The sequence below is a fragment of the Spermophilus citellus genome (assembly GCF_964194105.1).
Source record: "Spermophilus citellus genome assembly, chromosome: 12".
Taxonomy (NCBI): Eukaryota; Metazoa; Chordata; class Mammalia; order Rodentia; family Sciuridae; genus Spermophilus; species Spermophilus citellus.
In genome coordinates this window covers 114,555,579-114,573,721 of record NC_138198.1, presented here as the reverse complement: position 1 = coordinate 114,573,721, position 18,143 = coordinate 114,555,579, and the positions used below count along the sequence as shown (strand labels likewise).

At 42.5% G+C, this 18,143-nt stretch overlaps 1 protein-coding gene across 14 annotated transcripts in view; it reads right to left on the bottom strand.

Moving 5' to 3' along the window:
* Window positions 1-3,466: 3,466 nt before the first annotated feature.
* ZNF532 (zinc finger protein 532) overlaps window positions 3,467-18,143 on the bottom strand; it is a 107,966-nt gene continuing 93,289 nt past the window's right edge. For all 14 annotated transcript variants that reach the window (XM_081262974.1, XM_081262972.1, XM_081262971.1 and 11 more), the window contains 3 exons: window positions 10,423-10,535; window positions 7,486-7,633; window positions 3,467-5,988 (listed from right to left, as the gene is read on the bottom strand). In XM_081262974.1, the coding sequence (XP_081119100.1) occupies window positions 5,494-5,988; window positions 7,486-7,633; window positions 10,423-10,535 (756 nt within the window). In that variant the 3' untranslated portion in view covers window positions 3,467-5,493. The remainder of the gene's footprint in view (window positions 5,989-7,485; window positions 7,634-10,422; window positions 10,536-18,143) is intronic.

Below are 18,143 nucleotides of genomic sequence, written 5' to 3'. Positions count from 1 at the left end.
TCATCCAAAAGTATTTTTTACTAAAATGTTCACCCAAATCCACCAGGATGGAAAAGTGGGACAATGAATGAGAAAAGAGAATCCTCAGGGGAAACTGGCAGTACGGTGACACACAACTAAACCAGTCATGGTCACCACGGGTGAACTAATCACCCAGAGGCCGAGAAAGGCCTTTTTCTTTGGGGTCTGTGTCAGCTCATCTGACCCAGCTCTCACAAAGGAGGCAAGGCCAGCAAGAAAGAGAAAGAGCAGGCCTGAACCCGGTTTTATTGGGGGAGAAGCCATTTAAATGAGGCAAGGGGTCAGGTTTCAGGGGGTTGAGTCTAGCTTCCTGATGTCTTGCAGGTCAGCAGGTTGACTGACATCTTGGAAGGCCATGCCCATCTCATGTGCTGTGTGATGATCAAAGGCAGAACAAGCGAAAGGGAAACCTATGTGCATGGTCCAGAAAGAGCTGGGTTGTCAGTCCAGTCTGCTTTGATGCTCACAGCTCACACACACACAGCCCACAGCTGGCTCTCCCCATCTCCACATTCCCATCGCTCAAAGTTAGGGGGCGCTCATCTCCTATGTGGCAGCTCCAGACATGGCAGTAAATGTGAAGAGAACACAATAGCCAAGTCTCAAATTCAGCCTCACACCCAAACCACGTTGACTAAGGCTGGACTGTTCAGAATGAGTGATTTGGGGGTAATGGTGACTACAGGATTACAACTGGCTAGCCTCAAAACTTCTGGTAGCAGAGAGGCTCTTTGCAGAGATATAGGAATTTAGGGCTATTAATTTCCCTCTTTGTAGTACTTTTGCTGCATCCCATAATCTTGGTATGTTGTGTTTCTGTTTTCATTTGTTCCAAGACTTTTTTATTTCTTATTTTGAGTCATTTTTTTTTTTTTGGCAGCATGTTCAATTTCCATATACTTGAAAAATTTCCAAGATTTCTATTATTACTAGTTTCATATCCATTGTGGTCAGAAAAGACATTGATATAATTTCAATACTATTAAATTTGTTCAGATTTGTTTTGTGGTCTAAACAAATGATCAATTCTGGAGAAATTTCCTGTGTACTTAAAAACCATGTTTATTCTGATGGTCGTGTTGCTCATCTCAAAATGAAAAAGGTGCTGAGTATATAACTCAGTGGTGAGCACTTGCCTAGCACATGTGAAGCCCTCAGTTCAATCCCCATTCTCTCTCTCTCTCTCTCTCTCTCTCTCTCTCTCACACACACACACACACACACACACACAAATTATACAATGATAAAGGAGTCAGTTCATCAAGAGGTTATACCAATTGTAAATATATATGCACCCAACATCTAAATATATAAAGAAAATATCAATAGATTTGGAGAGAAAGATAAATACTAAAATAGTAGAGGACTTTAATACCCCACTTTCAACAATGAATACAGCCAACAGGAAATGAATAAGGAAACACTGGACTTTAACTACACTTTTTTATTTTTACTTGTTCTGGGAATTGGACCCAGAGGTGCTTTACATCCTTGGCTAATTTTTTTCTTTGGGAGGGGCATGGGTACTTGGGATTGAACTCAGACACTAAGCCACATCCCCAGCCCTATTTTATATTTTATTTAGAGACAGGGTCTCACTGAGTTGCTTAGTGCCTCACTTTCCCTGAGGCTGGCATTGAACCAGCAATCCTCCTGCCTCAGCCTCCCAAGCTGTTGGAATTATAGGCAGGCACCACTGCGCCCAGCATTAGCTAAATTTTTAATTGAAAAACACTTTAAACAGTTCTTGCTAAATCACCCAGGTTGTCCTCGAACTTGTGTTCCTCCTTCCTCAAATCTCTCAAGATGCTAGGATTATACGTATGTGCTACCATGCCCAGTTTCCTCCCCCTCTCCTAAAACTTTTGGCTTTAAGTCCATTTTGGTTAAATAAAAAGCTTAAAGCTCTCTTTTGGTTTCCATTGGCACTGAATATCTTTTCCCATCCCTTCACTTTCAGTCTCTTTGTATCCTTATAAAAGTGAGGAGAGTCAGTTTCCTAAAACAGAGCATCTAGTTGAGTCTTTTAAAATTTTGAGACAGGATCTCGATAAATTGCTTTAGTTGACCTTGAACTTGCAATCCTTTGGTCTCAGTCTCTGGAGTCAGTCTGATTAAAGATGTGTGCCCCCACACCTGGCTTTTTTTTTTTTTTTTTAGACTTAATCACTATCTTTTAATTGGGGAATATAATCCATTCACATTCAAAAGTGATTACCTCTCATTAAGAGATAAGGACTTGCCGCCATTTTGTAATTTATTTTGTGATTTTATGGGCTATACTTTGTTTATTCTCTGCTATCTTCCCTTTTGGTCTTATGGGTTTCTGAAGCACTGTGCTTCAAATCCTTTCTATTTAGTGTATCTACTATAGTCTTTTGCTTTACAGAGAAGTTCATATGGTCATGTCCCAGTGGCTTACAATTTCAATGAGGATGTGAGGTTCATAATTGAAAAAAAAATAATTTTAAAAAACTACTTCAGTAAAAACAAGAACAGTCGGGAATTCATTTAAACAAAAGAACAAATTATGCCTGAATAGGAGCCAAGTTTTAAGGTAACTGAGTGTACGGTTTCTCATTTTAGAAAATTTATGCTAAAATAAGAATCACAATCTGGAATCTTTATAGCACCTGAAGTTTGCAGGGTCTCTGTATCTGTGTGCAAACTAAATGGCATGGATAGCATTGCCCATCTAGCATATCCCTGTTTATTTGTAGACTACCCTTTGGGGTAGGTCAAGTGTTCCTCCAAGTCATATTTTAGAAAGTTCTTCAGGCATATCTCCCTCTTTTCTCTTTCCAAGTATGCATTTGTTTTTTTAAGTACTTACAGCATGCATATATTAATGTGAATTTTTATATTAATATTGACTGCCCTGGGGCTGGGGATGTGGCTCAAGCAGTAGCACGCTCGCCTGGCATGCGTGCGGCCCCAGGTTCGATCCTCAGCACCACATACAAACAAAGATGTGTGTCCGCCGAGAACTAAAAAATAAATATTAAAAATTCTCTCTCTCTCTCTCCTCTCTCACTCTCTCTTTAAAAAAAAAAAAAAAAAATATATATATATATATATATATATATTGACTGCCCTAAGTTTTCAAGAGGAAATTTCACTATTGATCAAATATTCTGGGGTGAATCACACTGGTGAAAAGCACCCACCAGACCTTTGGGATGGGACAGTTGTTTGGACTACTTAGTGTGGTAGGAGTTAGGAAATTTGCAGAAAATGTGTTTTGGAACAAGAAGTGGTCTATGCCATGTAGTCTAAGCCTATATTTTCCTTTTTCTCACTTTTGTTAGGTATCATTTTGCTGCAATTCTTTCTGGAACTCCAGACATTTTTAGAGACTTTCATGTACCAGGCATGGTATTTCAGAATAGAAAGACTTTCAGGTTATCTTATAAAACCCAAAGTGCCAAAAACAAAAGTTCTAGTATCGTGTTTTGCACATACTTTTTATTTGTTGAATAAATGAATATTTGTCAATATGTACATAACCACATAGAGCGAGCACTAGATTTAGAGCAAAATATTTGGGTTCTAATATGCAAAGCCACTTACCAGCTATGAGGGCTTAGGCAAAGAAGTTAATCTGAGCTCAGCTTCCTCAACTGTAAAACTAGGCTATACAGACCTGTGCAGCCCATCACACAGGTTTATTGCAAGGTTCAAATGCAGAAACATGTGAAAGTGCTTTGAATACAACTTAGAGCAATACAAATATAACCATAACAAGTAACAGCAATTGAATTTCAAGTTGAGGAATACTTAATCACACCCTTGGATTGTACCGATGTACTGATGGAGTCAACAAGAAAGTGACAAAATAGCTGATCACCAATGAGAACAAATACGCTGTTCTTCTGAGTGGAAGAATTCTGCAATATCCCGTAGCCTGTCCCAGCAATTAATCACTTCCTAAACTTCATGAAGATGTCAGAGACCCACCATCAATAACTCTCTCACAGAAGCACAAGGGCCAAATGTCCCACGTTTATTTACATATGAAATGTGTGTAATACAGTTATGATGGATGTAGTCATAACACCTGACAGCAGCAAGACCTTTTGAGGAACCGAACGTTGGCTACAGTCTATCATGCAAGTATCTATATATACACAAAAGAATTTCTTTTCTTAGAAAAAAAAATACAAAACATGTTCAGGGATAAATATAAAATGCAAAGGAAAACACAAAACAAAAACCAAAAAATGATAACTCCCAGAGAACTATAAACGGAAGGGACAGAAGAGTACCTCTGCAGCGCTTCAATAAAGCAGAACTACGGATGTGAATTGTACTTATTGAAATGACTGAACAAACCCAGGTGGCTCAGTGCTTCATCTAATGGCCAATTGCAATATGCAGGCTGCTGCGTTGCCAAGTCGGTGGTTGAAGTTGTGCATCCCAACTCTAAGTACCAGAACGTTTGGCAGTAGCACCCAGAACAGGAAACACCAACTGTTTAGACAGCTAAAGGGTTAAGTCAACTGTGACTTTTTTTTCCCTGTCAAGAGTCAGAGAAATACTTGATATTCTTAGTTGTGTCTGCGTGATAGTTAATAAGTTATGTGACAAAAACCTGACTAGACATCTATTGATCTAACTACAGATTTGTAACTTTTACAGTAGTCCAGCCCTTTCGTAGCTTGATCTCCTTGTGCTCTTATAAGTCAGCCTTGGAAATTTCCCTAGAGAACAATGAACCCCATATTTTCCCCCTTTAGAATTAATTCCTTTCTTCCCCATTCCTCAAAATGGAATTAAGGAAACCCACAACCCTTACAGGACTCTTGGCCTGTTCTGCCACTGCTGGGAAAGAAGGGACCACAAGGCTGCCTTAATCAAGCTGGTGGCTCTGACCCAGCCTTGCCACTCTGAGCTGGAGTGCGGGTGTCCCAGCCGCGCCCTGGCCCACTTGGGGCAGGCATGCTGAGGAGAGTGCTAAGACACTTAGAAGTTTCTAGTGTTTTTGAGACCCACGATCACCTACAATTTATGTAGTGAATTCTAAAAATTAAAAACACTAAAAAAAGGCATTATGTTAGCCTGTAATTTGTTAACCCATTTAAATGTGTAACATACAAAATGGTCTTTTTGAATTCAGGAACTGCCCCTGTTACTAAGAACTCTGTTTTAAAGAAACAGTACAAAAAAGAAAAATTTTAACCCAAAAAAAACTCAAAAAACATTTTCCACTAAATACTGATACAAACATGTAACAAAGAGTATAAAAAGTTATTCATTTAAATATATACAAACTCTTTTAAACTCAAATACTGTTGTAATACTTATCGAGGATATATCCAAGGAGGTGAGGAAGGTACATTGAAAGAGAATATATTGCAACAGCCTAGACAGTACTGTTAACTCTATTATACTGCAAACTTTTTGTAACAAAAATGTCCTTTTTCTGCTTTTGAATTCCAATGTGGACAGGGGTTTTCCGGGGGAGTGCCTGCGCTATTTCTCGGCGGAGCTCATTCTTTTGGATTTGATGAAGGCCATGCCGTGTGTCCGCATGTGCGTGTTTAAGGCAGCTTCCGTCTCAAAGGTCTTGGCGCACACTTTGCACTTGCGGTCGGACGCCCCACCGTCCGCGGCCTCGTCCTCGGGGTTGGGCTTGTTCTCCTGCTGGCTGTCTTCCCCGGCCCCGTTCTGCTTGGACACGGGCTGCGGCTCCTTGAGCTTGTGCACGATGAAGAGGTGCCGGGACAGCGACACGTGCGACGTGTAGCACAGGCCGCACTCGCGGCACTGGTAGGAGGAGCCGTCCGACTTGTGCTGGGGGATGTGCTCGTGGAACTGCAGCAGGTTCTCGGTGGTGAAGCCGCACACGGCGCACTTGTGCACCTTGAAGACGTTGATCTTGAGCTTTTTCAGGGGTTGAGTGATGGCTCCCCTGGGAGGCCTGAACTCTAAAACTGGCTCTTCCAACTTCCGCTTGGGGCTGGGAACCTTTGAGGAAAAACACAAATCAGAGCACACAACTGAAAAACGCCCTGCTCTGCAGCGGATCAACGCCTTTGGAGCTGCCAGCATACTGTGTGCTGTGGGCTTGGGGACCCTACAGTGCTCCTTCACCCCTAATAGGTCTGGAGTTCCCAAATTCCCAGGCATTGCTCCACTTGGGGTGGAGGGGGGACACAGGGAACAAAGAAGTCGCTGCTACAGTGGCATTTCTGATCCAGTGGTGCAGGACAACCCCAAACAGAACAAGGAATCTAGGAGGACTCAGACCCAGAACGACAAAACAAGGGGTGGAGTGGACATCCAGGGAGTGTTAGGTGAGCGGGGCTTGTTAAGTGAGCCAGGGAAGGCCATGGTGACAAGTGACAGGCCAACAGGGACCTGACACAGTGCAGGGCAGAGGCCCAGATACACGAAGCTGAGGGTAAAGGTGTTAGGGGGAAACAGGCCTGAGTGCTCAGGGACAGCAGGGCAGCTGCCCACTGTGGATGAAGTCAGGGAGGGGAGGGGGACTGCAGAGGACCTTGTGGGAGACAAAATGCTGGGGCTCTTGCTTTCACTATGTGAAGCTGAGGAGCCACTGCAGGGTCTACCTGGCCAGCACCTGCTCCCACCACGGGCAACACCTCTTCGTGTCCTCACTCAACTTCCTGCTAGATCTACCTTTTCCCTCCATTTCAGCTTCTAAACCCTGCCTACGTCAAATCCCTTCATTGCCACAAACCCAAAACCAAGTGGTACTTCATCCTGAGGCCCAGTGGCTTTGCCCTGTTCCCAGGGCACTTCTCTCACACTACTTTGACCCAAAGCTCCTTCTGCACATGCGTTCTTTAACTTCCTGGGGGAAGGCCAGCGTCTTGTTGCAACCCCACTCTGACTGGTATTCCGATGAGGTTTATCTCAACAATTAAGTGACGGAAAGCACTTTGGGTTAAACTGCTTTTAGCAGTACCCAGACTCAGCTGGGTGCCAGGGCCAGTAATGGCTGCTGAGCAGTCATCCCTTGATTTCAGGACCACTTGGCACAGCACAATGCCTTGCACGCAGGCTTGTGTATGGGCATACACTGCAGGCTGATTGAAGTCCACTACCTACTAATGTAAGAACAAGGCACAAATTTGTAATCTGATCTTTTATCCATACTAAAGAGAATTAAGGAATTGCTTTATTTGTTATGAGGAATGATACACTGCTTTAAAAAAAAAAGAATCTAGCTTTAAAATATTTCTCTAAAAGACAACTGTTGTAAGTCAACATAAAATTTGGCAAGTTATCTATGCAAGTAGATCCCTCAAGCTGTTTTCCAGAAGGATACAGAGGAACAAAGGTTATCTTTCAGGAGAAGCTGAGGGGTTAGATTAGCCATTATTTTACACCTTTACACATAGTGTAGAATTTTTAAATCGTGAAACTGTACACACAAATGTAGATTTAGAGACAGAATAAGGAAAGCCAGCCATACAAGAACCAGCAGCAATGTCTGACCTTGGTGTCTTCCTTTATTTCCGTCTCCTCCTCGTTGGTGGCTTCTGTCATTTCTTTCAGGTCAGGGTCCTTGATCCCGTGCATCAGCTGGATATGCTTCTCCAGCATCAGCCGCTTGGTGAAGGTCCGCCGCGAGTCGGGGCAGTGCCTGCGGAGCACAGGGAGAGAGGCCGCCGCTGAGGAGCAGCACCGGGCACCCACAGGAGGGCTGCACCACCAGCCGCACACACAGACCCCCAGAGGGGCTGCACTGCACCAGGGGCTCAAAGCAAGATGAGCAGTGCTGCTCTGCATCGTGGGGGCCCCTGGACACTGGGAAAGTTTTGTTGTTTTCTTTCTTTTTTTTTTGTTTGTTTGTAAACCACTGTTTGTTTTGTGTCCTTACCGGACCAGCCCAATTTGTTTCAGACAGAGTATTTATTTTGTAGGTTTGGTGAAAGTAGGACTTAGTTTGTTAATTCTAAATGACCTTGATTTTTTAATTTTTATTTTTATTTTTATGGAGTTTAGATGGACATGATACCTTTTTTTAATTTATTTATCTTTATGTGGTGCTGAGGATCAAACCCAGAGCCTCACAGTTGCTAGGCGAGCGCTCTACCGCTGAGCCACAACCCCAACCCTAAATGATCTTAATTTTAAAATGTAGAATTTAAAATTTCCAAGTTTCCTTTACAATGACTCAGAGAATCCCCTCCGAATTTACATCACAATAGATGTGCCAGCCTAAAGACAGTCCCTCTTGGACCCTGTCCTGCTGATATTAATTCTCCCAGGCTATTCTTCTGTGACAAGATGGAACATCTGGCCCAGACTCCTCATCAAAACAGAGGCAGCGTATTTATAATCACAGCACCAAATACGGTTGTGCATTCCGTAGATCAGGACGAAGAAAAGTGAACAGATATTCCAAGGTAGTTAATTTACTTAAGTTTTCATTTAATTTTGGGAAAAAAAATACTAGATTATGAAGATCCTTTCTTTGAAAGATATGAATTACTGTCATCTTAATGAAACAGGCCAAAAACAGGTTTAAGAAAGGTTAAGGGCCCTGGTGACTATGGATAACATATGTCAAACATCAAGAATACCACAGCAGGGAAGGGGGATGAAAGGCACCCGGGGGTCTTATTGAGCACCAAATCTGCCTCCTTTGAAAAGGTTTCTGAGGATTTCGCAAGGACAGGCCTCAAACCCTGATGATTCCAGCAGCATCAGGAGCTGGCCAGCACCATGAGCAAGCACTATGCGTTATGAAGGGATTTGCTGGCAGTAAATCAGCTGGAGAATCCGAGCCTTTCACCACCTTGGGGTGACATCACCAGGATAGAAACAAAGTTATTGTAAAGGAGACCAGGGCATCCCTCCAGATTCTGACCAAGAGTGTCCTCTCCCCCACCCCCCATGCTGGGGATTTGAACCCAGGCCCTCACACACACTAGGCAAGAGCTCTGTGCTACATCCCCAGACTGTTTTATTTTGAGACAGAGTCTCACGAAGTTGCTGAGGCTAGCCTCAAACTTGTGATCCTCCTGCCTCAACCTCAGAGTATCTGGGATCACAGTCCTGTGCCACATACCCAGCTAGATTCTCATTCTTTTGGCTCAGTCTTGAAACACAGTATCTGTAGAACATTCTCACCTCACCAAGACCACTCCCTGCTTCAATTTCCTTCCTGTGTTTTGCTACTCAGGAAACTTTCCCTAACTCACCAAGTCCCAGCAAACTCCTGCTGATCTGAGAGCCAACCTCACGAGGCCAGCCATACTCCTCACTCACGATCCTGCTGCATTACACACTGGCTCTCTGTCTTCAGAATCCCTGAGTGCCCTCTCTTGTGAGAAGTGCCGTGTTCTCTCAGCTCACTTCACACATGTTCTGGTGCAGTGTGTGAGGAAGACTCTCCTCTAACAATGTGACGCAGCCTGGTCTTCACATACAAAGCAGTTTCTGACCAGCCACTGACGTGGGATTTGTGTTGGCCACTCCGTGCCTCACATCGGTTTGATCCCAGCCAAGAGTGTGTGCTGGGAAAAGGCTGCTTGCCCTAGTGGCAGATGGTAGCCAAAGTGCCCAAGACCTGGTCCAGTACTGAATCCATGACTGGCCCTCTTTGGGCCTTTTCTGAACCCAAGTATACCACCCCACCAAATCAACTTGGCAAGACCAACCATTTCATGGGGACCACAGTTGGGTGGCTCATTCATCGCAGGTCAAAAAAAACCCCAACCCCTTTCCCCAAATCCTCAGTAATAAAAATATATGCCAAACAAGCCAGACTCTGAAAATCAAGGGTTGAATGTTTCCTCTCATATGTGGAAGCAAAGCAAAATATGGGGAGGAGGTGGAGAGGTGGCTGGATGTCATAGGATATAGGGAAGATCAGTGGAGCAGAGGAAGGAGATGGAGAGGGAGGGGGGAGGGAACGGGAAAGGGGATGAAATGCAGAATGAATCCAACAAAACCACACTCTGTGCACATATAAATACACAGTGAATTCCACCTTTATGTATAAATCAAAAATAAATAAACAAGAGGAAGATCAGTAGAGGAGAGGAAGGAGAACAGGGAGAGGAAGGGAGGGAAATGGTGGGGGAGTGGGGTCTAAAATGGAGTAAATCAAATTCCATGCATGTATGATTTTGTCAAAATGACCCAACTATTATGTATAACTATAATGCCCTAATACATACATACATACATACATGCCACTGAATAACGTAAGAATATACATGGGGTGTGCAAAAAAGTGTTCCAGTATTTTTAAGCATGACAACCCAATTGAAAAATCAAGGCCAAAACAGAATATAGCTAAGACAGGAATTTAGAAACTGGCGCAGAAGAGGAGGAATCAAAAGTTCCTGGTGAAATATGAAACGCTTCGGGACACCCCAACAGTCCTTCCCCTGTGCTTTAGTGGCAGCGACGTCAACTTACGAGCAGGTGTACACCTTCCTGATGCCTTTGTGCTTGATCCGATTGTGACGGCACAGGCTGTGCGAGGAGCTGAAAGACTTGTCACACTGGCGGCACGGGTGCTTCTTCATTTGCTGCATCAGGAGAGAAGAGAAGGTCACTGGAGACAGGGACGACAGGAACAAGCTAGAGGCAAGGGCTCTTCCCGGGGTGCGAGTTCAACAACCAGTACGTGGGAGTACAATAGCAAAATTTCAACAGAACAGTGCCTGCGAGGAGACCCTCGGTGGCCGGAGGGAGGAGCAGCCAGGGTAGGTCTCTTCTCAGAGAGCTGATGATGTCAAAGGCGGTGCATCCCCCTTTCCTGGTCTTTATGAAAACATGCAGAAATGAAGCCCAAAACAGAGCACAGCTTCAGATCACTAGTGACAAGAAGATGAGAGGTTTGAGCACTAGCACCCAGTTCCAGCCTGTAGGTCCCTACGACCCAACAAAACAAATGGCTCTCTTTCTTTCTGGTGCTCTAGGGCCTCAGCACGCTAAGCAAGTGTGCTAAAGCTGACTTTCTTCTTCTCCGTTAAATCTTTTATTTTTTTTAACACAACACCTTTATTTTATTTATTTATATTTATATGGTGCTAAGGATCAAACCCAGTGCCTCACACATGCTAGGCAAGCGCTCTACCACTGAGCTACAACCCCAACCCTAAATATTAGTTTATTCAAGGTGCTCTAACTTTATTCATAACTTCTATATTCAAATTTTATGAGTTCATTATGGCTCTCAGTGACACTGGGAACAACAAAAATGGAAAAATGGTGTGAAGAAAATGCAAAGTACATAATTCTGTTTCTGAGATTTTTCTTCCCACTACTGGGGATTGAAACCAGAGTCTCCTGCATGATATGCAAGCATTCTATCACTGAGCTATACCTCCACTGTTTTTGTTTTGAGACAAGTTCTGGCCTTGAACTTGCAGTCCTCCTGCCTCAGCCTCCTGCAGCAGCAGTGGTAGCAACAACTGTTTCTTTGATTTTAAGGCCATATGCGTCCTATTTCCAATGCAGTGAAAGCAGATACTGAGGGAACCAAGGCTTTGAGTGGACTTTGTATAGTTAACTACAGTCAGAAAAGGACCGTGTTTTCCTGCTCAATTCTGAGTTATTTTTGTTTTTAAATCTTTAAAGAAACAGCTAATTTATAACCTGGCAAGGTCCCCAAAATGTTCACATAAAACTTTAGTCAAATAACAAATGCAGCAAACATGTGGGAGCCCTTCCTAAGCTTCCTCTCCAACCTCTCCCTGATCTTGGCAGTTTTCAGGACAGAAAGCCTTTCTCCTCTGGCCAGAGCCCTCTGCTGAGTCCCGAGCACGGGCACATTCTGGGCCCTGGGGTGCAGACTCTGACGGCCACTACTTCCAGATGGCTCTTGGGAGTGTGTCCTGGCTCGCTGTGGACTCTCCCACAATTGGACATTCCCATTCTGATAACAGGTTTCTTCTTGTTTCTTCTTTTTCAGGTCTTTTTCTTTTGCAGGTGACTTTGAAGAGGTTTGAGGAAAGTCACAATGTCACACCACCTGGAGAAATAGCTGCTTCACCTTTTCCTGAGAGTTCCACCTCACCCCCACGAGGCATCTGCCTCACACCATCATGCAAAGAGCCTCCTCAACAGCCATCACCCTTCAGAAACACCACAAACCCAAGGTTAAAGGCTGTACAGATTAACCTCAAGTCATGCTGATCCACCTCCTTCAGCTCTATCCTAACACTTTTTTTTATGAAAAAAGAAAAGCCAAACCAATTCTACATTTTAATTCTACAATTTAATTTTACAATTTACCACAGCAGCAGTTCCTTTAGACGTTAACTCCTAAACTCCAAACCCTTCCACAGGGACTCTGTTCTGCAGATACACAGCCTCTACCCCCCACTTTGTTGCCAGGGACATGTTCCAAGTTTCCCAACAGGTGTCTTAAAGCCTCAGGTAGCACCAAACCCCACAGATATCACATCTTTTTCTATACAGAGGTTCCTTGACTTAGGAAGGGGCTATATCCCCATAAACCGATAGGTGGAAAATGCATTTAATACCCCAGTAAACCCACTAGAAAGCTGAAATGTAAGTCAAACCATCTCAAGTGGGAGACAATCTGTAAATACATACCTATGATAGAGTTTAATTAATAAATGAGTCACAGTGAAAAATTCAACAACAAAATATTCAATTATAACAATTTAACATACTGAAAGTTATGTGCATGTAGTCAGTCTCTCAAAAGATCTCATAGTATTTTCACCTTTTCACTAACATGAAGCATTCTGGCATACCTGAACTGCTGGTGTCACTTATTCTCACACTTTGGGACCATTACTAGTAAAATAAAGGTTACTTGAACACAAGCCCTACAACCACAATAGTCAATCTGATAACCAAGATGGCTACAAAGTGACAGTTCAGCTGTCTATCCTATTCTCTACTATCCCCCTTCCCCTCCCCTCCCCTCCCCTCCCCTTTTCTCTCTCTACCCCCTCTACTGTAAATCATTTCTTCCACTTGTATTATTCTTCTCAAACTGTGAAATATGATATATTAAGAACTATGTAATGTTTTGAACGACCAACAATAAAAAAAAAAAAAAAGTGACAGTTCAATTCCTGGGTGAGATGGAGCTGCCATGACAATCAAAATATGTAACAGATGTATGTAATGGACCTCTAAAACTCCCGCGTGCCCCCCCATATAGGTAAGGCCTCTCCTACACCTGGGCTCTTAGCAACCATGATCTGTTTTCCAGCCCCCTAGCCTTGTTCACCAGAGCCTGCGTGAACAACTCTTCTCTGTAGCACATTAAATACTCAGTAAATACTGTGAATGAAAGGATAAATGAGGAATAATTCTCCATCAGAAGAAAATGAGTAGGCCTACAAAGTAATCACAAGCTGATAAAGTTAGGACTAAGCACCGGACACAGCACAAGCACTGCCTATTTTTCAGAGGGCAGGTGAGACATAAACATGTTTAAGTACTGATGAGAAAGAGACTGAAAGAGGACAGGCCAGGAGTCAATGACAGGGAGGCGGGAGAGCTCCAGCAGAAGGAAGAGCAGCTCTTCCTGTGGCCTGAGCAGAGGCCCACCCCGAGACAGGTGCAAAGCCTGTTAGAGTAAGTAGTGCGTGGGGGAGAAAGGGACCAGGAAATTGAGGGAATTCCTGCCCAGCAGCTTCCAGTCCCAACCTGAAATATATATATGGCACTTTTAAATACTGTGGCCTGGGGCTGGCGATGTGGCTCAAGCGGTAGCGCGCTCGCCTAGCGTGCGTGCGGCCCGGGTTTGATCCTCAACACCACATACAAACGAAGATGTTGTGTCCGCCGAGAACTAAGAAAAAATAAATAAATGTTAAAATTCTCTCTCTCTCTGTCCCCCTCTCTCTCACTCTCTCTTTAAAAAAAAAAAAAAAATACTGTGGCCTTCCTTTATTGTGAAAGTAAAAAATGCTTATTTCAAAATGAGAGAATAAAGATGGCCTCCTATCTCAATCACCCAACCATTGTCAATTTCTAGTAATAGATCCTTCCCATTTCTATTCTGAATACATATACTCATCAGTATTTATAAAAATGAGCTGACATTAGATTTTTCCATCTGATCGTTTTCACTGATGAAGGACACACATCTACATATATTTTAACATGTTTACATTCTTTTAATGAGTACAGTGTATTACATTGTATAAATGGACATAATTTATTTAACTAATGTCTAATGATGGTTTAGGTGTTTCAACTTCTTCCTGAGAATCTCTAATCCCAGCTCACTGTTCTTCAACTCTGCCCAAATGATCTGTAAAATATATTTCCCTTTTTCTTCAAGGCAAGTGATGCTGAACTCCCACTGTGTACTCTCTGGTCTCTATTTCTTTAGTGACTTACCCAGTCATGTCCTTTATTTGGTTTTCTATGGAGCAAGGACAGGAGAGAAGGGAGGTCAGAGAACAGATTGGAAGATCCATGGTCTAAGGTGAGGCCCGGAGATGGTCATGGAGAAGACACTGGAGACACTGAGTGGAGGAGTCATATGACCTACATGTTTGATGTGTCATTCTAGCTGTCAAGTGTGGGTTCTGGGAAACCAGTGAGGAGGCTGTGAAGCTCAATGGCTAGAAGGTAGCAAGCTGCAGAATTTCTGGATAGGGGAATGTGAGTGACAGAGGGGAGAGCAGAAGGGGCAAAGGATCGTTCCAAATTTTTTGACCCAGATCTCTGTTAGAAGAATGTTGCTGGTTACTAAGTAGCAAAGAGTAAGGCGTGGAAGTCACTGAAAACCTCCTCAGTGTGTTGGTCAACTGGGAAGATCAGAGTCTAGCTGGGAGGACACAGGGGAGTGCAAGCACAGAAAACTGCTTCAGGGAGACGTGGTAAAGGGAAGCGGAGGAAAAAAAAATGGCAGCAGGGAAGGTGGGGTTGGACAATTGTGCTTTATCTACTGCGGTAAGAGGTACCTTGGCATGCTTCATGATTTTGAAAACTATTGAGAAAAGCTCAAGATACTCCTGAGTGGTCAACAAAGGGGCTGGAGATGGAGGGACACAGAGTCCCACGGAATGGAAGAGCACAGAGTATGTAAATTCAGATGCAAGAGAGTCTTCACAGCCACCGCTCCTTAAGTGTTCCACAAAATCAACTTCCTGGCCTCTGCAACTGTCCACAATCTAAAGAAGACAAGGACATTAAAGACAGCCTTTGTTGCTAGCTACTCTTCTGACAGTGGATTAATATCTAGAATACATAAAGAATCAAAAAGCTTAACAAAAAAATTTAAAAACCCAATTGAGAAACGTGCAAATGACACTTTTCAAAAGAAGAAATACAAATGGCGACCAACCATGAAAAAATGTCCAACATCATTACAACTAGGGAAATGCAAAGCAAAACTACACTGAGATTTCATCTCACTCCAGTCAGAGGGCAGTCATCAAGAATATAAACACTAATAAATGCTGGAGAGGATACAGAGAAAAAGGAACTTTTACACTGTTGGTGGAATTGTAAATTAGTGCAACCCCGATGGAAATCAATATGGAGGTTCCTTAAAAGACGAGGCATGGAACCATCAGGTGTCCGAGTTATTCCATTCCCCAGTATTTATCCTGAAGAATAAAGCCATCATACTAGTGATACATGCAAACCCATATTTATAGTAGCACAAATCACAACAGCCAAACTATGGAACCAGCCTAGATATTAATGGATGAATTAATAAAGAAAATGTGAGATAGATACATATACTCACAATGAAATTTTATTCAATCATAAAGAAAAATGAAGTTACATCATTTCCAAGAAAATGGATAGAACCACTGACCATTATTTCAAGTGAAATAAGTCAAACCCAGAAGGTCAAGGGTCATATATTTTCACTCATATGTGGAAGGTAGAGAGGAAAAAGGAATTTAAAAGATGGGGGCCAGGTAGGGACTTCAAAAGAAATCAAAGAGAGATCAGAAGAGAAAGGAACAGGGGATTGAGAGGAGGAAAAGGATGGGAGAAGTGCTAGGGAGTGATACTGGTCAAACTACACTGTCATATTGTGTGTATGTACAGATATGTAACAGTAAATCCCACCATTATGTACAATTAAAATGCACCAATAAAAACATGTGGAAAGAGGTGTGGAGGTGGGGGCAGCTTTTGATCTCCCTGAGGTCCATTCAAACCCTTCCTGACCTCTCCAGCCACCCATGGTCTTCTCTTCCTCTCATCCATATCCCATACACCTACCAGAGCAAACCACTGGGATTGCACATTGTGAAGGTCACTCCTCTGCCTAACACCCATATGGTGCTCCTTATAACAGGAGTGAGATCTGAGGCCCTTGGACTTGACCCCTCCCCAATCCCAACCTCCCTCCACATGCTTTAGCTCAAAATGCTCAGAACTAGGTGTCTACAGGCACTGATCATGTAGCATGCTGTTTGTACCAACCAGATCTATCCTCCTTCTGACTGCTCAGCTCATGGACAAATACCTCCTGTATATTCTTCGAACACCATTCCGGGCAGTCTCTTCTGTGAAGCCTTCCCTGGCATCTCCCATCCCCTGCCAATCTCCCATGAAAGAGTGGCCCTTAAATCTTTGCTTCTTTGGATCCTAGATATAGGTTTAATTCCTCTCTTCTACACATCATGCTGAGCTTCAATTTTTAATTCACTTCTATCCTCTAACCTTTTCCAATGTGGGACTATATTTCATTGTTCACTCCAGTCACTGGGCCTCAATAAGCACCGAGCTGAAAACTGAATTCAAAGGTCTCATTTAGTAATTAAATATTCCCTTGCAATTCCTCTTAGACACCCAACTCTTGCACTAACTTTTGCTCTTAAAACATTTATCTCTTCTCTTTCTATCAAACTAAAAGCATCTGTAAGGCATGGTTTCATATACATTGTTCATATCAAATTATATGCAATTTGCAAAGTATTTCTTGAATTAAGGAGAGAGGTACATACAGAAGTACAAACACATGCCCAGGGTTCAGCATGCCCAGGATGTGAATGATGAACTCTTTTCAGTTTCAGAAGTGCACGTCATACCTGTGATATGCAAGTGCCCAGAAAAGAGAAAGAAGAAAGGAAAGGGAAAGAGAAAAAGGAAGACAGGTTGAACATCCCTAATCTGAAAACAAATGAGTGAAAGTCCATGCAAATACTTCAAATTCCAAAAATATCCAAAATCTGAAACACTTTTGATTCCAAACACTTTGGGTTAGAGATGCTCAACCTATAGTACAGACTGATAAATCTGAACAAGTTTTTCAAAAAATCTACAATCTAATCTGTCTCCTATAAAATAAATGAGCTTTTCTACAAAATAGAAATGCACTGATTATATGTTTGACTTTAAAAGTTGATTTTTTTTAAAAAATCACTTAACATGAAATATTAGTATATGTATAGTAAAAGAAAGTTCTAATTTTAATTCAGGTTTAAGCTTTTCATCAGGATAAATAAAACCAATACTTTGTAGGGAGTAAAGTTTCTCATTCACTCCTATTAGATCAGGATATGGTCACTATGTAGCCACAAAGTGGAAAGATTTCACTCCTGCTATATAAATATGACCTCCAGTTATACCAGGTAAATTACAGGAAATAAACCTGCTTATCCAAGCCACTGTGCTCCCTTAGCAAGTGGTCCTTAACACAGACAAGAAGTAGCCTTCTCCTGAAATTTGAAACACTGTGAGTCATAAATTCTGAAGTCCTTACTGAGAAAATTTACCGTCTAGGGCACTAGTGAAGTTTTTCAGTTCCAATTTTACTACATCTGAGAATAGACAAAGAAAGGGGTATTTTGATGCACACAGCACAGGAAACTTAAACTGCCTACATGTAAAAAGGCTTGGAGAAATATAATTGTTGCATGCTAAAATTAACTACGCCATCCGGGTTGCTACAAATTGGAACTGAGTAGCTTGGGGAAAATACCTAGGCACAGAATATAAACTTAGACCATGGGTCAGTCAACTTTTTCTATACAGGGACAAAGAATAAACATATTAAGAGGTTGGAGTCGTAGCTCAGTGGTAGAACTCTTGCCTCGCATGTGTGAGGCCCTGGGTTCAATCCTCAGCATTACATTGAAAAATACATACAAACATACATACACACATATATAATAAACATCTTGTGTCTATCTACAACTAAAAAAAAAATTAACAAAAAACACATTAGGGGC